This window comes from Gallinula chloropus, assembly GCF_964237585.1.
Source record: "Gallinula chloropus genome assembly, chromosome: Z".
Classification (NCBI taxonomy): domain Eukaryota; kingdom Metazoa; phylum Chordata; class Aves; order Gruiformes; family Rallidae; genus Gallinula; species Gallinula chloropus.
The window spans coordinates 88,459,866-88,482,662 of NC_140089.1; the positions used below are offsets into that span (position 1 = coordinate 88,459,866).

At 53.3% G+C, this 22,797-nt stretch overlaps 1 protein-coding gene across 1 annotated transcript; it reads right to left on the minus strand.

Annotated features, from left to right (window-relative positions):
• Window positions 1-1,046: 1,046 nt before the first annotated feature.
• On the minus strand, window positions 1,047-21,393 carry MEX3C (mex-3 RNA binding family member C). Its single transcript, XM_084279010.1, has 3 exons — window positions 20,594-21,393; window positions 1,944-3,172; window positions 1,047-1,759 (listed from the first exon to the last, which is right to left on the minus strand). Exons 1-2 carry the CDS (start codon window positions 21,306-21,308, stop codon window positions 1,944-1,946), a joined length of 1,944 nt encoding a protein of 647 aa, XP_084135136.1. The 5' UTR covers window positions 21,309-21,393; the 3' UTR covers window positions 1,047-1,759.
• Window positions 21,394-22,797: the final 1,404 nt, after the last annotated feature.

The following is a 22,797-nucleotide window of genomic DNA, read 5'->3' on the forward strand; positions in this document are numbered from 1 at the left end:
CTGTGGCTGGCAGACACGGTCCGCGCACACCCCGCGCCTGGGGGTTCCTTGGCTTGGTCGGCGGCGGTGGGCGAGGCGGTACCGGAACGCAGGGGTACCGGGGGCAGAGCACGGGGCTCCTCTTCCACCCGCAGAGGCTGCAGCCAGAGGTGAGGCTCCAATACTGACACGGGCGGCTACTCTACAAGCGGTTGTAGCGCTGGAGCTGCTCAGTACAGGAGCGCTGCCCACTCCCCCCCCCCCCTCCTTCCCCCTCCAGGCAGCCCCCCCCGCCACCGAGGCCACTCCCCAAATAAGAACCGTTGACTCTGTAAACCTTTAGTAAGAAATGTAACTCTTCTTCAAGTGGAAATAAAAAATAAATCTTTTCTCTGTATATTTACTAGTTGAATACACATAGAATTCATTTCTTTTTTTTTTTCCTTTTATTTTTTTTTTCCTTTTTTTGTTTTTCCTTGTTATACTGAGAAAAAAAAAAAAAGAGCTTCATCTCATCTTGGGAAAAATAATGCTTCAGTAAAACAAAAAAAAATCATATAAAAAAATCCACCAGAACTCCATATTGTGTCTTTTTTGTTTATTTCCTGGTTTGTTGTTGTTTTTTTTTTTTTTTGGTTTTTTTTTGTTGTTTTTGTTTTTTTTTTTCTTGTTTGCTGTGTTGGTTTTAATATTTGCCAGTACAGATTTGGGAACACACATTAAAAAAAAAAAAGGATCCCCTAAAAACAAAACCAGCTAAAAACAGCCACAGGTTGAAATGTAAGAAAACTGATTCAAAAGACTTAATTTTTTTCTCCTTCTCCTGATGACTGGAAAGACAGTTTGAAAACGAAACAGACTGACTGCAGAGCCACTGGCACGGCTGCTGCCATGAGTCAGACAGGGGCACGTAGGCAACTCCCCTCTTCTTCCTTTTCCTTAGTAAAAATATAGATTTAGGTATGTGCAAGACACACGGATTGAAAAAAAAGAACACGCTTCACATTTTGAGCTACGTGATTTAAGAACAGCTTGATGGGACTAATGAACGGAATGTCAGCATCCTCATTATTAGCTGAAGTATGTGCATCCCAAAGCCCTTACTGAAATGGGACGGAGCCAAGCCCGGCTCTTCTCCACAACACATTAAGAGAAGCAGTGGGTAGGAACTCATAAAAAAAAATGAAGTCAAGACAGCTCCTGATCCTCTTGAGCACACTGAGCTCAGCACATCAGGCAAATCAGAGGCGTGTTGGGGTGCTTCTCCCCCACCTCAAAATTTATCATCTGAGCCTGCTAAACAGTATCACTTATGCCAATAAATCACACTTGATTTTTTTTCTTTAAACACCAAAAATAATTTTTTTTTTTTAAAAAAAAGATTTTTTTTTTTGCAATGCTGAAGAATCAGGCATAAGTTGCTGCACAAAGCAAAAATAAAATAATAAAACAGTAATTTCCCCAAACCTGTTTTTCAGGACTGGCAGTGTAAAGAAGGCAGCATTGGAAGTGTTGTCTGATAATACCAGTAATGCCACAAGCCCTCCACCACGGGTCCCTCTGCACCGCTGCCAGGCACACAGAAGAAGTCGAAACGCTTCACAGAGATGATCCTCCTTCAGGAAAAAACCTGCAGAATTGGTGGTTGGGGGCTTTTTTCTTTTTTCCTCCTTTATTCTCCTCCCCCTCCAGCCGTGTCACTGATGAAAACTTCCCCTTCGCCGTGACCGTCACTCCAGATGCTTCTCTGCTAAAGCGTTGCCACCTCCTTACACTGAACCTGACAGAGACCACTTAGGTTTAGTGTTACTGTAGCAGCCTTCTCCAGAAAGTAGAACTTTATTAAGCACTTTCAGCCTAACCCCAAGAAAGCCCGACAGTCAGAATTCATTAGGAAGCTCACTAGGAGGGTACCCACGCCTCGTAGAGGTTCGGCAGAGTCTGCACACAGTATCTATACATACCTAAGAGTGGATTTGGATTGCCTGAGTAACAGCTGCCTGGCAGACGGGGCAGGCTGGGGCTTCCTTCTCGCAGACCTTGTTGGCACACTCCATGCAGAAGAGGTTGTGGCCGCAGGGGACCAGGGCGGCGATGACCTCGCTCTCGAAGCAGATGACGCAGTCGTGCTTCTGCCTCGACTCCAGGGGGGAGCTGGAGGTGGACCCCCCGTTGGAGGAGGAGTAGCTGTTGGTACCGTTGGAGAAGGCGGGGATGTAGATGGGAAGGTCGGCTGGGTGGCTGGTGGGAGGTGGGTCGCTCCTCACCCTCCGAGCCAGCGGGTGATCCAGACTTTCCGGGAAGGTGGGCGACAGGCGGGGAGTCGATGGCTGGCTCCCTTGGCATTGAGGCTTGGCGTTACTAGCTGGGTCGCTCACGAAGCCGGAGAGCGGGTTCACGGGTTCAAAAGGGGTCCAAATGGTTTGGGAAGGCGTCGGTAAGGAGTCATACACCGGAGGAGAGTCGACCACAAAGTCTTCCGCGCCCACCGAAGGCAGGGTCTCTCCGAACCAGAAGTTGCCTGTGCTGAACGGGCTGGTTGGGCTGAAGTCAGCCAATCTATTGCTTCCGAAGTAGGAATCGGTGGAGCCGCTGCCCAAGGAGCTGGAGCTGTCGTTTCTGTAGTTAGAAATCATCCTGGTGTGGCTGGGAGGGACGGGGTTGGAAGGCAGCCAGGCGGACCCCAGGGCGGCTCCCTCGAAGCTGACGTCGGTGCCGTTGTAGTGGAAGTCGTTCTCCTCGTTCAGCTCCACGTAGTTGCCGGTGCGCATGGCGATGTGCATCTCGATCTCCTCCCGCGCGCGGTCCACGTTCTCGGGCATCCCCGTCACCTCGAAGACCGGCTCCTTGTCTCTGCTGGGGGTGACGATGTAGGTGTGGGTCTGCTGCTGGATTCTTTTGATGGTGGCTCCTTTCGGCCCCACCACCAGCCCCACTACCCGGTAAGGCACCCGGACTTGCACCGTCGTCTGACCCGGCAGGTTGGGGGTACAGGACAAGCCTCCCAGGGCAGAGCCGTTCTTGTTGCGCGACGCTCTGATCATGGAGAAGTGCTCAGCAGCGGAGAGGATTTCCCTTTTGGCCATGGCCACGTCCTCTTTTCGCCCGGTGACCACAAAGACCGGCTCTTCTCCGCGAACGGGGGTCTTGATGTAAGTGTTGGTCTTGGCCCTCAGTGCTTTGATTTTGCAGCCTGGTCAAAAGGAAAAAGGCAGGCAGGTTTGAGCCAGGCACCCGGGTTCAGAAAGCCACAAGACAGCCAGCTATTTTAAGCTGCTTGAGAATTTCCAGAAACCGTGGGGGTGAAACCAGAAGCAGCTGTTTTTCTCTCTGCCAGCCACACCAGAGAAAGCAGTCGCGGCTTCTACCTATTATTTCCCAACAGACCTCTGACCCTCCGACACTTCAGCGCCACAAACTCCTCCAGCAGCGTTTCTTGGGCTGGCCCAACCCATCATTTCCTCCGTTGCTATTAGGCAGGGGGTAAACATAGACAGCTCTTCCCCTCCCCCCCCCACAACAGCCACGTTCATGGTATGGGATCCTGGGGTGCATCCGGAGGAGTATAGCCAGCAGGTCACAGGAGGAGATCCTCCCCCTCTACTCTGCCCTGCTCAGGCCCCACCTGGAGTGTTGTGGCCAGTGCTGGGCTCCTTTGTTTAAACAGGACAGGGATCTCCTGGAGAGAGTCCAGAGAAGGGCCACAAAGATGATTAGGGGCCTGGAACATCTCCCCTGGGAGGAAAGGCTGAGTAAGTTGGGACTGTTCAGCCTTGAGAAGAGAAGACTAAGGGGGGGGACCTAATTAAAGTCTATAATTATCTTAAGCAGGGGATGCAGGGGGAATCAGCCAGCCCCTTTTCAGTGGTCTGTGGGGACAGGACAAGGGGTGATGGGCTCAAGTTGGAGCACAGGGAGTTCCCCCCCAATGTGGGGAAGAACTTCTTCCCAGTGAGGGTGAGGGAGGCCTGGGCCAGGCTGCCCAGGGGGTGTGGAGTCTCCTTCTCTGGAGACATTCCAGCCCCAGCTGGATGTCTCCCTGTGTGCCCTGTCCTAGGGACCCCGCTTTGGCAGGGGGGTTCGACCCAATGATCTCTTGAGGACCCTTCCAACCCCTACAATTCTATGATTCTATTCTATGATTCTATGATAACCTCAAATACTGGTGACTGTAACTTTTTCCCCCTCCATTAACTGGGCATCCTTCTGTTACTTCTAAGATGCAGCAGCAGGAGCACAGGCTCGGGCACACAGGCACGTTAAGCCTGCTGACAGTCCAGCCTTTCACCGACCATCGTGACCTAAAAGCAAATTAAACACTCAGAAGTGAGAGAAGGATCTGTGTCACCACTTGTGTAGGACATGGATTAAAAAAACCATATTGATTTACTGAGAACTCTTCACTTGCTTCCTGTTATCAATAAGTGTTATTTAAACATTACTCTTCCCCGCGGAAGGAGCCACTCCTTGAACTGTCAAGTAGGAGTCTGAGCAGTCTGTTGCACACAAACAGGGCTTACTATGCAGCATTACATGCCTACATGGTATTTCCTAGCCTGAAAGGGAAGCAAAAAGTTAATGAGAGCTTTGCCTTTGATTTCTGGGGGGGCTGAATTACCAAGTTTGCCAGGCTGCAGGAACAGTGGCCCCTGTCCTAAGATGCTTCAGGCGCTTTGGCACGGAGCACAGAGAACCACCTTTCACCCATCCCAGGACCAGAAAAGCAGGTAGTACAGAAATTAAGTGGGACAAGCAGGTCCATGACAGCCCAGACAGGCTGCTGGACTCAGCCTCAGCTGGATTCATCACCTACCAAACCCAACTCAAACGCCTGTCACCCTCCCAACATCCTTTCACAGCCAACCTCCCCTTGAGACAGCTCCAAGCGCCCCAGACCCAGCCTGGGGAGCATCGTTTCACCTGCAGAGACAGGTTTTGTTCCCATTTTCCTCCCTTGCTTTAAGCATCTCATGAACTGTCTGGGTATGTGAAACACTCTCTCAAACTGAAGTGTTTTGTCTGCCCCCCACCCTGCACCCCAAGGACCACAAGCAGTAAATGCAGTTTGAAAGCCACTCGCTGACACATTCTGTGCAGAGCTGGATACGGGTCTAAAAGCAAGAAATAGATAGAAAACGTGCAGGTGCTGGCTGGAAGAGAGGGAAGGAAAAGCCTCTTCTTGCAGGGCCCCTGCACAGGGACAAAGGCTCGACACAGCAGCCCTTTGTTTCCAGGGCACAGCTGGAGAGGAAGCTCATTATCTCTGAGAGCTCTTTGGGAGGGCTCTCCCAGCGCCCACCTCCACCAGCACCCCACTGAGGAGCACAGGAGGGTTTCTGTGAGGGAAAGAGCAAGGCACAAGCAAGGCTCTGCAGGAGAGAACAAACCCCATAGGCCTCAACCTCCTCCCACAGCCCAGTGATCTTTACCAGATAATGCAGAAGGGAAAGCAGAGTCACGAGATGCCTTCTGGGAGCAGCAGAGTGCATCCCTGGAAGCCGTGCCATGTGCCATCCCTCCCCTTGCTCCCACCAGACAGCAGCACCTCACTTGGGCAGCTCCACTTTACTCCCTCCACCTCTTCCCTTTTGCATTTCTCCCTGTAAGCAACACCTGCTCACCTGCCCCACGCTTCAGCTGCTCAGAAAAGACCCAATCCAGCATCCCCAGAATGCTGCTGCTGAAGCTCACACCGATCCAGCCCTCTTTGCTGGAACACCTACAGCCACAGCCAGCCTCCTGATTACTCTCCTGTTTACACAAGTTACTTACACTGATCCCACCCAAGCATATATTCTTGTTTCCTAGGAACTACAGAAGCATTACTGCAAACACTAGAGCATCTAGCATAAGATTTCACAGAATCCCAGACTGGTCTGGCTTGGAAGGGACCCCAAGGGTCACAGAGCTCCAATCCCCCTGCCACAGACAGGGACACCAACCTCCAGGCCTGGAGCTACACAAGGTTGCCCAGGGCCCCATCCAACCTGGCCTTGAACACCCCCAGGGATGGGGCACCCACCCCCTCTCTGGGCAGCCTGTTCCAGCCCCTCACCACTCTCTCTGGAAAGAGCTTCCCTCTAATATCTTATCCAATCCTTCCCTCCTTTAGCTTTAATCCATTCCCCCATGTCCTGCCAGTCTCTACCCTTTTAAAAATGTATTATTTACCTATATAAAAACACACACATCTCATTACTACATACCTACTGAATCCTACTTTCTGAAGTGCCTCCCTGATACTTACAGTCGACATTTCCCACACGAATTCTTCTGAGGCTTTAGACACTCCAGTTACAAGGCTGCAGCCTCAGCTTCCTTCCCAGAGCCACACTTCCAAACCCCTCCAGCACTGAAGGAAAAGCCACCTCACCCTCCTTCCTCAGGCTGGGGAACGACACAGACCAAGGCAGGCAGAGCTTTTCCTTTAAGGGACAGAGTCATGTGCCTAGAAAGCAGAGGCCAGATGCTGCCTCCACTACCTCCCTGCAGCCCTTTCAGTGCCAGAGAGCTGGCCTGAAAGGAAAGCAGACCACCACAGTGAACTCAGATAAAAGTTTTGAGAGAAGTCAGGAAGAGCTGGAGGGAACCAGCCCATGGGAAAGCAGAGATCTATCAGCCAGACAGTCAATGCCCGCCGGGTTTTGTCAGCACTGGGAAACCCCTCAACAGCCCCTCATGTCACAACACCACCCCAGCAGCCTGTTACACCACCACCCCAGCAGGACAACCTCTCTATTTGCTCTTACTCAGCTGCTCCCATTACTCACCACCCAGGTGATGAGACCCAGCAGGGATACTGCCACCCCCCCCCCCCCCAATCCCCACAGCACCCCAGGGCACGGTGACGACAGGAGGTCAGGCAGCTACGAAACCCCTGCGGTCACGGGGTGAATCAAGAGGTTTCCCAACCTCCTCAGCTCAGACACAGGAGGACAAAGGAAGAATGGGAGGGGAAAAGAGAAGAAGAAACCCACCCCCACACCACCACTGCCTCACACTCCTGCAAGCAATAATCAGGCCTTTGTATGCAGGGCTTTGAAGCACAGAGATAAAAGGAGCCCGAGGAGGGGACTTCTAGACTGGGAATTAGGTTTAATCAAGCCTGCTGAAGTGATTTTAGTTCTGGTGTGGTAACAGGAGTCTGCCTGACACGAGTTACCCTGCTCGGTTCAGTGGTAAAGCCACTCAGCCTGAAGAGCATGCTGACAATTGAAGCCAAACCCCTTTAGTTTTGCTTTCACTTAGGCCAAGATTGGGTAGGTGCCTGCCCAGGCACCCAGAGAGGAGCTGAGCAGCGCTCACCCTGCACCAGTGGATCTGCATCCCTCTTCTCAAGCCTCCTTCTTCCTCCTCAAGAGGACTATTTGGACAAACACTTTAAAACAGGCTGTAAACATTGTACTTCCCAAGCAGCTTATCAGTAACTCTGAAGGAATTGTTTACCTCCTACACCACCAATTCAGAATTATTAAACACTTCTCATCACCTTTTGTTTTTTAAATATCACCTTTTCTCTTTCAAATAAAAGAAGGCAGACAGATTACCCCCTCTCCTCTCCTGGAAGCCAAGCCACACCACCCACAGTCCTCACCCATGCAGTAAGGACTCAGCCTTCGCTCTGACTTTCACCTTTCATCATCATGAAGTTCACCAAACTAAGTCTCAGCCTGTTTGCTCCATAGGAGGGCAATTCCCCCAACAGAGCCAGGAGAACCAAGCAACTGCTGCAGGAACCCTGTGCCCAGCTGACCTGCTGCTGTGAGCCAAGAGCCACCTTGAAAAGCATCCCTCAGAGGGAGAAACAGCATCTCCCCTCAGTTCCTTCCTTCCACTGAATGCACTTCAATGCTGGGAAGGGGAAGAGGACTGAGTTACAGACAGGGACCCCCTTCTGGGTAGCTGTAGGGTAGTCTCTTCCCAGCAGCTACAGCCCTTCAGCTGCTGAGCACCAGCCTTAGCAAAAGGCAGCCTGTCAGAGGAGGGACACACATCTCAAACCCACCTCTTGCCAAGCACTGTGGAACCAGGGGACAAGCACACAGGGCAACCTGAGCCTTCTCACCATCATGTCTGCTTAACCTCATATCAACAATTTACAGAGAGGGTTTTTCTTGGGGAAAAAAAGCCCTAAATGGAAGCCTGGAAGTCACAGAACCACAATTAAGTGACAATACCACTGCGTTCCTCCCTGCTCAGGTAGAGAAGGTGCTGAGCTGAGGGGGTTAAAACAGAACCTCCTGCAGCTCTTCAGGCACACGACTCCCAGGGGAAGATCCCAGGGCTGCCCAGGCTGCGTGAGCAGCGAAGCAGCATCAGCACCAACTTGGCTCTCACACCCGGGAGATGCACCCAGTGTCCCCCAACTCGGCTCTCACACCCGGGAGATGCACCCAGTGTCCCCCAACTCGGCTCTTACACCCGGGAGATGCACCCAGCATCACCCAACTCGGCTCTCACACCCGGGAGATGCACCCAGCATCACCCAACTCGGCTCTCACACCCGGGAGATGCACCCAGCATCACCCAACTCGGCTCTCACACCCGGGAGATGCACCCAGCATCTCCCAACTCGGCTCTCACACCCGGGAGATGCACCCAGCATCACCCAACTCGGCTCTCACACCCGGGAGATGCACCCAGCATCTCCCAACTCGGCTCTCACACCCGGGAGATGCACCCAGCCTGCATCACCCAACTCGGCTCTCACACCCGGGAGATGCACCCAGCCAGCGTCACCCAACTCGGCTCTCACACCCGGGAGATGCACCCAGCCAGCGTCACCCAACTCGGCTCTCACACCCGGGAGATGCACCCAGCCAGCGTCACCCAACTCAGCTCTCACACCCGGGAGATGCACCCAGCGTCACCCAACTCAACGCTTACACAGGGGAGATGCACCCAGCGTCACCCAACTCAGCTCTCACACCAGGGAGATGCACCCAGCGTCACCCAACACCCAGCATCACCCAACTCAGCTCTCACACCGGAGATGCACCCAGCATCACCCAACTCAGCTCTCACACCGGAGATGCACCCAGCATCACCCAACTCAACACTCACACAGGGGAGATGCACCCAGCATCACCCAACTCAACACTCACACAGGGGAGATGCACCCAGCATCACCCAACTCAACACTCACACAGGGGAGATGCACCCAGCATCACCCAACTCAACACTCACACAGGGGAGATGCACCCAGCCAGCATCACCCAACTCAGCTCTCACACCCGGGAGATGCACCCAGCGTCACCCAGCTCTGCTCCAGAGCCAAGCTGCTGCATCTCCTCAGCACTGAAGAGAAATCCGCAGCGCACAGGAACACACCTGCCAGCAGCTTGGCTGTTCCCTGATGAAAGGCAATGCTGCATCACAGCATCCTCTCCAAGCACAGTCTGTAGCACTCTGACTGTGGAATACACTGACACCAGGTAAGGAGGCAGCAGACAGAGCAATTAGTGACATTAACCTGGGACCAGGAGCTGGGAGAGCCACAGCTAATTCCTTGCTCAGGGTCTGGGAGAGTCCCTGCAGATCCTCAGGGGATGGCACAGCATCCTCAGGCATGCCAAGGAGAGCAGGGAGCACACAGGGAGTTGTTTTCTGTGCAGCTTTAAAGGTGGGGTCTGTTCAGCTGGTGCAGCACCTACTTCACTGCCAGGCTGCCACAAGGGTTTAGCTGGAAAGGGCAAATTCCTGCAGCTGAAAGTAACAAAGGATCCGTGGAGACTGAAACACGGGATCCACCGTGAGGCTGCTGGGTCTGCAGAACACAGCACTGCCCACCTGATCAACAGAGGAAAAATTAATACACTAATATATTAATAACACTGAGAACTGATTGCTCTACTTACTTATATTTCAGAAGAGCTGCTCACTCCTGCTGCTGGCACAAGCCACTTTCTCTTGCTTACACACACACACAGTCCTCCCTCTCACTCACAGCTAGAGAGATCTACCCAGCCTGATGATACAGCAGAAGACTGATGGATGCCCCACTTATTAAGCATAGATGGAGCTGCATCAGGACAGAAAATGAAATCCCAGGCCCTTTGAAGGCTACACCACCTCCTTCAGCAGGCTGGTGACACAGGAAAATTAAGACTGGAACGTTTTCAGCACTTCAGTGGGTTACCCAAGTCCTGTGAAATACTACTTGTGGTCTGCTCAGCTCACAGTCACCTTTCACCCAGGATCAATTAACTCATCTCACCCCCTGCCTTAATTACTGAACTGAAAAATTTCAACTCCTGACAATCTTCACTGGATTTTTTTTTCCAACTGGCTGTTGAACACAGTTAGTTGATTCAAGGGAGATCCAAGAAGTAATTTCTCTTGCAGAAGATGCTGATCTGCACAAACCCCTAGATCTACAAAGCTGGGCAGCTGCTTACCACCCCCCCTGGCAGTTTGATATCACAAATGAAGGCTGTAAAAACATTGCTTTTAAATTTTAGTAATTTTTTAAGGGAAAGCCTTAGCTTGTATAGTACCCATCAGGTGACATTTTTTGAAAGCAAGCTTAAATTTACTGTTATTTGGCCTTTTTGACAGCCAGTGGTAAGCTGGGACACACCTCATCCCTCCTGAAGACAGGGCTAGACCAACCACCCACAGGCTTAACATCTCCCCACTAGCCTTCTGCAGCACAGGCAGCAGTCTGATCACTTCAAGGATTAATTAGCTGGTTAAGATCAGGGCTCCCATGTGACAAAGAGACAGGACACACACCAGAGAGCAAATAGAAACACCCCAAGAGATGGGTGCAGCTTGCAGCTGGGATGTGCTCAGGCCCATGGGGCAGGTCACTGGCAGGTTCAGAGAGCAGGTGGCATGACAAAGAGGAGAGCAGGCTAACAGCTTACACAGGGACAGGGATGTCCACAGGCTGTTCTGCTCACCCAAACCACAGTGACCCCCTCCCTGGTGGGACCCAAGCTGGGGGTTCCTTGGAGGGGACCACCTGAGACACACAGGCAGGGTTGAGAGATTGATGCCCCAGGAAAGGGCTTTTTCCATGGGCTTCCTGAGCACTTGCATGTGCTCCTGCCACCTGCCAGGTCATATTTAAGATGCCAGCTTCTGCTTATCACACAAAGGATGCTGCTTCATCATAGTGAGATGCCCACCAAGCACAGCTTTGTCCCAGCTTTACCATCTGAAATGCCAACACAGATGCCACCCACAACCTGGGAACAAAGTTCTGGCTGTATTAACAGTTTCAGGCAACAACTGCACCTCAGCAGTGCTGTGCATCACCAACAGCCATCTTCCACTTCTAGCTACAGCCATACCACAATCAGCAATGCTGTAAGTAGGCACCTTAGTGACCAGAGCAAGAAAAGCTCAACTGACAGCCACCCTGCTAAAGTTATTCCAAGAGAAGGAAAGATGACCTAGAAGAAGAATAAAAATCAGAGCATTTTACAGCAGAGGCATTTCCCTGCCTCCTCAGCCCCTCATGAACTCACTGCTGCAGAGGAAGGCTTTTAGCTACAGTGCAGCTACCAGCCCCTGTGGAACAGCTCAGTGAGACTCACACTATATATAGCGACCGAGGCTGCTCCCATCATAATTCCATCAGCCTCACACATTTCTGAGGAGCCACTGACCTCTCAGTGTTTTACACATGCACAAACGTTAAGATGATAGATGACTTTCCTACTTGTTGTTATCCAGCTGGAACTGAAGGAAGGGCTGGGTTTTGGGGTGGTTTTTTTAAGACTAGACACTTTCCAGAGCACCACTTCAAGTTGAGAGCCTGCCCAACGCTGGAGCTGCACAAGCTCAGGCTTGCCTGGGTACCAGGCATGAGGGCAAGCTGGAGACCTCAGGTCCTTTCACCAAGAGCCAAGGCATCGTGGTCAGTCCCCTGGCTGTGCCAGATCACAGGGAGCAGGACTTTGGTCAGTCCTACTGCTGCCAAGCTAACAGATGGGAAGAGAGGGGAGCTTTAGAGAGCCTCTGGTGATGCTGAGAAAGCTTCCCAAGAGAAGCATGTTCACCAGCTCTCCTCTTCTGGAAAACAAAAGCCCTGGTGTTCAGGAACAGTGCACCAGAGAAGATTTGAGATACAGCTCAATTTATCAACCAGCTTCTGTATCAATCCACCAACCAGCTTCTGTATCAACCCAGCACAAAAACCAAGCAGCCAGCCTGCACACTGCATCCTTCTATGTATCAGGCTGGGATAACCTATCACATCAGCAGTTGCACAGGCAGAGAGGATCACTCCAATTCCCCAGACTGAGGGCAACTCAGTACACAAGTTACATGTAGCAAGAAGAGCCAGAGGGCAGCAGCTTGTATTATTAATTACTGGCACTGCTGCAGCACCAGGACTCAGGTGGGAGCTGCTGAGCAAACGCAGGAAGAAAAATCAGCAAAACAAGCAGTTACAAGAGGGGAGTTAGAGTGGTTACAAGAAATAGAAGAGCTACAGGTTAAGAAAAGTTGGGTTTTTATTAAAAAACACATTGATCTAGCGAGTGGAAGAGATGCCTGTGAGCAGCACTGCTGGGGAAAGCTGCCCTGTGGAGGGAGGAGGTTAAGAGAGGTGACCCCTCAGCATCACACACAGCAGGGACAAAGTGGCTGGAGGAAAGAACACTGCAAAACCCACCCCCAACCACCAAAATCTTCACCTACACCAACCCCCCAACCCAAAAAAAATGCTGCTAGAGATGGTGTTTGCACACACAAACCCCCACTGCCTGCTGCCATCCAGCGACCTGGAGGGCATAAAGAGATTACTCTTGTCTCTGCTCAGAGGAGCTCTGGGCAGAGCACAGAACTACTGACAGACCAGGGAAGCAAAACCCAGGTCTCTGGCACTGGCAAGAGCTCATCAGCTGAAAGGAACACCTGAAAGAGAGGGAAAAAGCAAGATGTTCTTCAGGAGTAACCGAAGTGGGAAGCAAATGCTCCATGCAGAGCTTTCTGGGGATGTTTTTTTTTGATGAAATAACCATGTTCTGGGGCTCAGCAGCCTGTTTTACTCTGTTACAGAAAGTCTGCAGCTCTACCCTCTGCCTCCAAGCCTTTTTTTGCATGCAGGGAGGCATCAGCCCTGTGTGGTGGAGGCTGCCTGCACCAAAACCCCAAACCTCACCCCCTGTGCCCTATCCAACAGGCTTCAAAGTTTCCTCTTCCAGAAACTCAAGACCAAGGGTGTGCCAGAAGAGAGGGCAAGGGGAGTTAACAGGGGGGGGAAACAAGGCAGCACCTGCTGACTTTTAACAGCTTGAAAGAACACAACTCATCACCCTTTGCTCATGCCACAGGCAGGTTAATCCAGCGCTGCTCAGAGGAACATCAATCAGGATTTTGTATGTTTGAAACTGAAAAAAACACCCCCCACCACGTTCTTTTATAAGACAGGGATTTTGCAAGAGAAACAAAAGGGCCAGGAGATCAGAAATCAGCATCTTACAAGGCAGGATTTTGATTATTTTCACTGGAATTTCATTTTAAAAAAAACCCACCACAACTCCAGCTTTATGTAGTTATTCACTTCCACATCAAAATCTGCAGCGTTCCTGGCACACCAACAGAGCAAAAATCAAGCAAAATAACTCGAGTGCTTCCCACCCAGCAAGCCAGGCAAGAGCAGCGTTTACCCCTGAGGATTTATGACCTTGGCTGGAGAACCTGCAACCCCTTTCTGAGCCACTCTGCAGCTCCACGTGGCTCCAGCACAAGCCACAAGGCAGAGGACCTGAAGGGGTGTTTGGTTGGGAGCACCAGGGGAAGGAACCACTGAAACTCCAGCAGCAGGGTCAGGCTGTGCCAGGACATGGTCTGCTCACGTGTTGCAGTTCCTGGGAGTTTCAGGGTTTAAAGAGGGGAGACTTTCAACTCCTCAGGAAGAGAGCTCTTACCTTTGATTTCAACAAATAGCTCGAGTTTTCTTGCAGTACTAAGAATGGGTCGTTTAATGCAGCATTTAACAGACTGCTGGTTAAGAAGAAAATGGGGAAAAAACATGTATCTGGAGTGTAACTGCCTCCTCAGCTTTCACTTCAAGCAAGTTGGCTGAAGCAATGCTCCTTGCTGTCTGCAGCAATCAGACAGGAGGCTGAGCTGACCTCAGTCGTGCAAGCTGAACCAATTCCTGAGAGGGAAAACAAACAGTCAGTTCCCACTGGCTGGTTGTGCTTGTGCTGACGACTTCCTGCAGGTCAGCAATTAACAACCCATCAGGGCGAGGTAAGTGTTGTCAGTAGCTCAGACACACCATGGCAACACACTGAGCTGGAATCACAGGATCACAGGGGCTGGAAGGGACCTCCAGAGCCCATGGGGTCCAACCCCCTGCCCAAGCAGGGTCCCTAGGACAGGGCACACAGGGAGACATCCAGATGGGGCTGGAATCTCTCCAGAGAAGGAGACTCCACACCCCCTGGGCAGCCTGGCCCAGGGCTCCCTCACCCTCACTGGGAAGAAGTTCTTCCCCAGGTTGGTGGGGAACTCCCTGGGCTCCAACTTGAGCCCATCACCCCTTGTCCTGTCCCCACAGACACTGAGCAGAGGCTGCCCATGGCCCCCTGTGTCCCACCCTTCAGCTCTTGATCCCCATTGATCAGACCCCTGAATCACACACAGTCATGTGCCCCAGGACTGTTTTATCCACTCCCCAACTGTTTTTACTTGCCCATCCAGCCACACCACACAGTTACCAGCTACAAACTTACCAGAATCAGGGGTGGGTTTGGTTTTTTGTTTCAAGGTACTGGCCTTGAAACAAAAAAACAAACAAGATTTTGCCCCAAACCCCACAGAGAGCAAAAAAAAAAAGAGCCCAAGATCATTAAATATGAATTTAAAAAATGGTGTTTTGGTTGCAAGGCTGCCTCATGCAAAGCAGATTTGTTCATTATTGATTCAATCAGAGTGGAATGATATCATCCCTCCTCCTCTTGCTCATCTGGGGCTCAGAGGCTGCCTGCCCTGCCCATTTCAGGTTCCACAACCATCACCCCAACTGTCCTTACCCGAGCAAGGGGAGTGTCAGGCTCGGGATTAAGCAGCTCCAGCTTGGGTGATGCCTTACAGGAGGCAGAAAGCCACTCCTGCCAGCTGCACTGAGGATGTAAAACCTGGAGAACCACCCTGCTTGGAGGGTCACAGTGCTGGAATGCATTAGCAAACATATTCCAGCAATCCTTTCCCAAAGGCAGGGAGCACACAGAGGGATGCAGCATCTCTGCATCCCTCTGCCTCCTCCCTCCAGCCCCTTTCAGGTTTTTTTTCTGCTGGTATCTGAAGGCACCACCCCCTCTTTGTGCATTATTCAAAAAGCTCTTAAGTGTTTAAACATTAACCCCCTCCCCCTAAAAACTAGGGGGTTGGGGACACACACACACACTCCAGCTAAGCCTGTCAAATCCTCCTCCAGACCCACCAGGATGGGAAAACACCAACTTCAAAACACTCTTCAGGTGATTCACAGCAGAGTTTTGCAAGCCCTTCACTTGATAGGGAAAAAAATTTAATAAATGAAAAACCTTCCCTGTTACAGCTCCTGAAGTTTGCTGGCATTCTGTTGTGGGGTTGCCTTTTTTTTTAAAGAAAGCTTGGATATACTGAATATATAAATGAATATATAAATGAATATATAAATATACATATAAATGAATATATTAATATATATATATGTAAAATATATACATAAATGATTTGCCTGAGAAAAGCTGGCTTACAGCTGGCACTCAAAATTATATAAATGAATATAATATATAATTAATATATATTATTTATATAATTCATTCATTTAGTCATTTATATAACCTGGAGGTTGGTGTCCCTGCCTGTGGCAGGGGGGGTTGGAGCTCTGTGACCCCTGGGGTCCCTTCCAACCCAGCCCATTCTGGGATTCTATATAATTTTAAGTGCCAGCTTTCCTCAGGCAAAGCCACCTCCCAGGCTAGGCAGCTTTCTCACCACCACTTCTCAAAAAGCACTTTTGCCAAGTTTTTGGGTTGAGGTTTCTTTTTCCCCCCACCCAAAGCAAGGCAGCTTTATGTAGGTGGGATTTTTAGCTGAAGCCAGTTTCTGATCAGCACCAGGACCAGCCAGCTCACCAAAGGTTGGATTCAACAGCCAGTTCAGACCCATGCAGGAAGCCTGTGCAATGCCATGAATGGAATCTAGTTTTCCTGGCTCCCAGTCACATGCCTTCACAAGAATAAATGGATACAAGCACATTTTCCTTTGCTGTTCACCTTTGAGATTCTTCCACTTCAAAAGAGCTACACCACACTTCCCCAGCTGCTGTCCTGACAGCTTCACTTCTGGGGCACAAGGGGGGTAAGAAAAAAAGGCTGAGGGCTTCTGAGGTTTAAAAAACAACAACAAAGAAGCCCCAAGGATTCAGAAACACCACAGCCTGGGTTTGGGGTGGGGTTTTTTTGGGGGGTTGGAGCTCTATGATCCATGGGGTCCCTTCCAACCCAGACCATTCTATGATTTTGCAGAAAAACATTGATTAAAACAAAACCTTACCTAAGCTTTTTCCAGCAATAAAAATCCTTCCAGCACCAGAGCAACAGTTAAAACACAGCAGAGGCTCACAAGGAAACCACCAACCACACCACAGCTCACCTCCCAGGGCCCCCTGACACCCCCAGGTTCGCTGGGTGCAGCGACCCACGTGGGAACCTGCAGCACAGGGACCCAGAGAGGGGCTGTGGGAGCACCCCTGCGCTGCCCAAAGCGCTGTGTTTACTCTGAGACTCTGTAACCAGGGCAGAGAAACAGAAAGGAAAAGAGCCACATGCACCCTGAGGTGGTTCCTTGCTCGCTGCTCTCTCAGGAACCAGGGGCTCCCTGAAGTTTGATGGGCAGGGTCTGGAAACTCTCTTCTTGTGTGCAAAAAAGCTGGATTTGTTCAGGAAAAATGCTGCCAGCTGGTTCTGATACACACTGGGAAGAGAATATGAAGCACCTTCCTTCTCAGAGAGAGCAGAACCCGGGGTGGGGAGGGAGAGGGAAGCAGGCAGGTCCAGGGAGCCAGCACTTGGTGGAGCAGAGACACAGGCAAAGCAGGTGGATGAAGAGGAAAAGCTTCTGGTCCTGACAGGGAGCAGGCAGAGCTCTGGGCCATAAAAGGAGAGGAAAGGATGCCTATTTCTAAGAAACTCGACAAATACTTAGTGGAAGTCATGCAACTTCAGCCTCCAGGCACAAGCCTCCCTTGAATGAGGCTCCTGAAGAACCCCCTCTCACAGCAGAGCTTCCACGCAACTGTGTTTGGCAACAGCTTTTTTGGGGTTTCCTTCTGCTCTCCTTCCTCCTCATGAAGGACAGTGATCCTGTTTTTATGCAAACTCCATCATCTCCTTCCTAAGAGACTCAAAAGCACAGCACAGAGAACAGCCCTGACCCCACAGAGAACAGCCACAGCAGCCACACTGGTCCTCCAAGCCCAGTTCATTCCTATTTCTCTCCTAGGGGCCCTGTAGCAACAACCACTTTCAGTTCTGTTTTCCATCTGTGGTGGTTTAGCCCTGGCTGGAGGCCAGGCGCCCACCAAAGTCAGGCAGTTACTCCCCTTCTTAGCTGGACAGGGGAGAAAATAGGTATTAAGAAGATCAGGAGTCACAATAAGGACAGGGAGAGATCACTCTGTCAGCAATGAGATGGGCAAAACCAGCCTCAACACAGTGAAAGAAGGAAAACTACCTAATTTATTGCACTACACCACAAAGAACAGTGACAAACCAGAGGTGGGAGCACGACCAGATCTTAAACCAAACACAACCAGGTCTTAAAACACAGGGGGAACACAGAGATTCATTCCACACCCTCCCCTTGCTGCACCGTGGGGTCCCACCCACAGCAGACAGTCCTCCACCAACTTCTCCAACCTGAGTCCTTTCCCACAGGGCTCCATCTCTCTATCACAGTGACTCTCAGTCCCAGTCCTGCACAGGATTCCAAGCCTCCCCCCAGCAAACCTGTTCTGACACAAATCTCTCTCTCTCTGTAGGTTGCAAGCGCTGCCAGGGGCTTATCCCAACATAGGGTCACAGCATCTCCTCTATGTCTCCACCTGCCCCATCCAGCCTGGAGCCCCTCCACGGGCTGCAGGTGGGGTCTGGGCCTTTTCCATGGGTTTCTCCAGGGGCTGCAAGGGGCATCTTTCCCTCCAGCACCTGGGGTGCCTCCTCCCCCTTTCCCTGCCCTTGGTGTCTGCACAGCTCGTTACATCTCTTCTCCAGTGGCAAACACAGCTGCTGCTGGGTTGTTTTGACCCACATGTGACTCTCAGAGGCTCTTCACTATCTCTAGCCACAACTTTGGCCTTGAATTGCTGGGGGGGGTGTGTGTTTTATAGTTTAGGCTGGCAGAAAACTCTTAACTGCTGCTTAAAAACAAAAAGTCTCAGCAGCACAGCCTCCAAAAACTGCAGCACCATCACCCCCCCCCATCCCTAAACGACACATGACCGAAGCCTGAAGACATCAGAGCAGCATTTCTTGGAAAAGGGTAGCGTTCTGCTTCTGAACAGACCTGCCTGCATGGGAGGAAGATACCTGCCAATTTCCGCAGCACCCACAGGCTCTGGGTGCCCCGTGACACACCCAGCAACAACAAAACCTCCCTCTTGACTGCTGAAAGACTAAAATTAAGTTTCAAGAAGTGAAAACCAACAACAACAGAAAAAAAAAAAACCCAAGACACCCAAAAAAGGGCTGCCTAAGAACCGGCGCTCAGCGGGCAGCTCTTTAGTGCCACATGTTTAGACTTGTTTTACTGCTTATTCTATACTCAATACACATAAACCCTATATATATATATATATATAAAAGACCCCAATACACATAAACCCTATATATATATATAAAAGACCCCAATACACATAAACCCTATATATATATATATAAAACCCCAATACACATAAACCCTATATATATATATAAAACCCCAATACACATAAACCCTATATATATATATAAAACCCCAATACACATAAACCCTATATATATAAAACCCCAATACACATAAACCCTATATATATATATAAAACCCCAATACACATAAACCCTATATATATATATAAAACCCCAATACACATAAACCCTATATATATATAAAACACCCCATATATATAAACCCTATATATATATAAAACCCCAATACATATAAACCCTATATATATATAAAACCCCAATACATATAAACCCTATATATATATATAAAACCCCAATACATATAAACCCTATATATATATATAAAACCCCAATACATATAAACCCTATATATATATATATAAACCCAATATATATATTTTTATATATATATATATAAACCCAACACAAACAAACCCCCCTGCCCCAACAAAAGCCACGCTGATGAGACCAGACAGCACAGCCACCCGTTCTCTTGAGCTGATTAGCCAGGGAGACACAACACCCACCCCCTCCTCTCTCCCCCTTCCCCACCCCAAACCTGCCCAGGAACAACCCTGGAAGGACAGAGGGAAAGAGAGCAGCGGCTCCATCGTCAGTTTCTCCACCCCTACAACCCGGCACTGCTCGGGGCTGCGTCTCTGTCTGTCAAGAAGTGGCTTGAACATCGGATTTTGGGGAGGGGGGGGGGGGGGGGGGATGATGGTGCCGTTCCCAAACTCCTCCAAGGGGCCGCTCCCCCCCTGAGCGCGCAGGGAAAGGAGTGTGACATCACCGGGATGACCTTATCCCAACGGCGGAGGGGAGCGACAGCCGCGGGCAGGGAAGCCGAACGCCGAGGGCTCCTCCATAGGGAGAGATGGAGAAGGAGGGAGGGAGGGATGCACGTGGGCCTCCCGTCCCCATCCCGCCGGCTCCCGAGGGCTCCCTTTGTCTCGGCGAGCCCCGCGGGGAGCTGCGGGATGCCTGTCAGCCCCCCCCCCCCCCCCCCCCCCCCCAAAACAAGTCAAAGCCCTTAGCACGAAGCTCCCTGTAAGAACAGGGACCAAAGTTCCACCCCCCCCCCCACACCCCCCCAGGCGAAAGGGCCGGGCTGGGGGCCGCGTTTCACAGCCCGCACCGACACCCCCCGCAGCCGGGGCCAGACCCCCGGGCTTCGGGAAGGGAGAGGGAGGCGACGGCCCCAGCGAGCACCACGAAGCCGCTACTCGGGCTCCTCCACAGAGGGTGGGGAGAGGCCTGGCCTGGGCCTTGCCGCCCTGCCCCGGGTTGGGGGGGGGGGTGGTCGCGGATGGGTGCCCCCCCCCACCCTTCCTCCCCCTCGACGACTTAGGGCGGGGGTCGCGGATGGGTGCCCCCCCCCTCCATCCTCCCTCCCCCCCTACGACTTGGGGGGGGGGGGATCGCGGATGGGTGCCCCCTCCCCCTCCATCCTCCCTCCCCCCCGACGACTTAGGGGGGGGTGTCGCGGATGGGTGCCCCCCCTTCCTCCCTCATCCTCCCTCCCCCCCGACGACTTGGGGGGGGTCGCGGATGGGTGCCCCCCCCCCACCCTTCCCCCCTCCCCCCTGACGACTTAGGGGGGGGGGTCGCGGATGGGTGCCCCCCCCCCCTCCATCCTTCCCCCCCCCCGACTTGGTGGTGTGTGGGGGAGGGGGTGCCCGTCCCCTGTCCCACGTCCCCCGTCCCCCTTTACTCACCCTGCCGACCCACGATCTCGGCCACATGCTCGGAGCTGGGCACGGGCACGCACTCGGTGGTGTTGACGCTCCTTCGGCGGAGCGGCGCCGCCTGCTCGGCGCTCAGGCCCGAGGCGGCCGCCGCCGCCGCTCCCCCGCCCAGCCCGCCGTAGGCGTGGGACAGCATCGCCGCCATCATGCCCCGGGCACCGTCCGGCCCGCACAGGGCTCCCACCCCCCCCGCCCCCCCCAGCCCCGCCGCCGCCGCCGCCTCCTGCGCATCGAAGGACGGCGAGAGCAGGACGGCGCCCAGCGCCGGCAGCAGCGGCAGCGGCTGGCAGGGCGAGGAGGATGAGGAGAGCAGCAGCAGGGCGGACGGGTCCTCCTCCTCCTCCTCTTCCTCCTCCTCCTCCTCTTCGTCCTCCCCCGCCAGCAGCTCCTCCTCCTCCTCCTCCTCCAGCTCCAAGTCTCCCTCGTCCCCCGCCGCCTCCTCCTCCTCCTCCTCCTCCTGCGCTCCGCCAGGCCCCAGCTCGCCGGGGGGGTCGGGCAGCGGCGCCGAGCCCGCCTGCCGCTGCCGGGCTGGCCGCCGAGCCGCCCCTCCGCTGCCGGGCGGGTCGCAGAGGCCGAGGCCGGCGAGGTGCTGCTGGAGCAGCAGCAGCGGCGGCGGCGGCGGGAGGGGCGGCGGCTCGGCGGGCTCGGCGGCGGGGGAGGCCGCGGCGGCGCTGCCGCTCGGCATGGCGGGGGAGGCGCTGCGGGAAGCGGGGGGGGGGAAGGGGGGGGGCCAGGCGGGTCTAGCGGCGTCGGGCCACCATGCCACAGCGGGCACCGAGCGCGGCCTGGGCGTCAGGGCCCCGTCCCTCAGCGCGCCTTTTGTCCCATGGCGCGGCCCTTCCTCCCTCCCTCGGCGGCGGCCGCGGGCGGCGGCGGCGGTGGCGGGCGGCGAGGAGGGGGAGGAGGCGGCGCGGCCCCGCCCCGGGATCGCCGCCGCCGCATTGGGCGGCCGAGCCGGTTCCTGGGAGGGGCCGCGGGGGCCGGAGGGGGTGGGGCGGAGCAGGGCGGGCCGCTGGCTGCGGTTGGTTCCTCAGGCTCTGCTGCGCGGGGGCTCTGGGCGGGTCTTCTGGCTTCTGGTCCTCAGAGTCGCCTCCTGTAGACTCTGCTCGTCAGGGACAGTCCCTCAGCTTCTGCTCCTCAGAATTGATCCCTCAGCCTCTGCTCCTCAGGACCAGTCCCTCAGCCTCTGGTCCTCAGGGTCTCAAGGCTGTTCCCTCAGCCTCTGCTCCTCAGGGCCCCAGGGTTGGTCCCTCAGCCTCTGCTCCTCAGAATTGGTCCCACAGACTCTGCTCCTCAGGACCAGTCCCTCAGCCTCTGGTCCTCAGGGTCTCAAGGCCGGTCCCTCAGCCTCTGTTCCTCAGAACTGATCCCACAGACTCTGCTCCTCAGGGTCTCAGAGTCAATTCCTAAGCCTCTGCTCCTCAGGGCTGGTCCCTCAGCCTCTGCTCCTCAGGGCCAGTCCCTCAGTCTCTGGTCCTCAGAGCCCCAGGGTTGATCACTCAGCCTCTGCTCCTCAGGGCCGGTCCTTCAGCCTCTGCTCCTCAGAATTGATCCCACAGACTCTGCTCCTCAGGGTCTCAGAGTCAATTCCTAAGCCTCTGCTCCTCAGGGCTGGTCCCTCAGTCTCTGGTCCTCAGGGCCCCAGGGTTGGTCCCTCAGCCTCTGCTCCTCAGGGTCTCAAGGCTGTTCCCTCAGCCTCTGCTCCTCAGAATTGGTCCCACAGACTCTGCTGTTTAGGGTCTCAGAGTCACTTCCTCAGCCTCTGCTCCTCAGAGCCCCAGGGTTGGTCCCTCAGCCTCTGCTCCTCAGAATTGGTCCCACAGACTCTGCTCCTCAGGGCCAGTCCCTCAGTCTCTGTTCCTCGGGGTCTCAGGGCCGGTCCCTCAGCCTCTGCTCCTCAGAACTGATCCCACAGACTGCTCCTCAGGGTCTCAGAGTCAATTCCTAAGCCTCTGCTCCTCAACACCAGTCCCTCAGTCTCTGCTCCTCAGAGCCCCAGGGTTGGTCCCTGAGCCTCTACTCCTCAGAATTGGTCCCTCAGCCTCTGCTCCTCAGGGCCAGTCCCTCAGCCTCTGGTCCTCAGGGTCCCAGGGTTCATCCCTCAGCCTCTGCTCCTCAGGGTCTCAAGGCTGCTCCCTCAGCCTCTGCTCCTCAGGGCCGGTCCCTCAGCCTCT

Excerpts from the sequence above, each read along its gene's own strand:
- MEX3C (XM_084279010.1), bottom strand. The coding sequence starts at position 21,308 with ATGCCGAGCGGCAGCGCCGCCGCGGCCTCCCCCGCCGCCGAGCCCGCC. Across the intron at positions 3,173-20,593 it reads CGAGATCGTGGGTCGGCAGG|GCTGCAAAATCAAAGCACTG; the intron begins GTGAGTAAAGGG and ends CCTTTTGACCAG.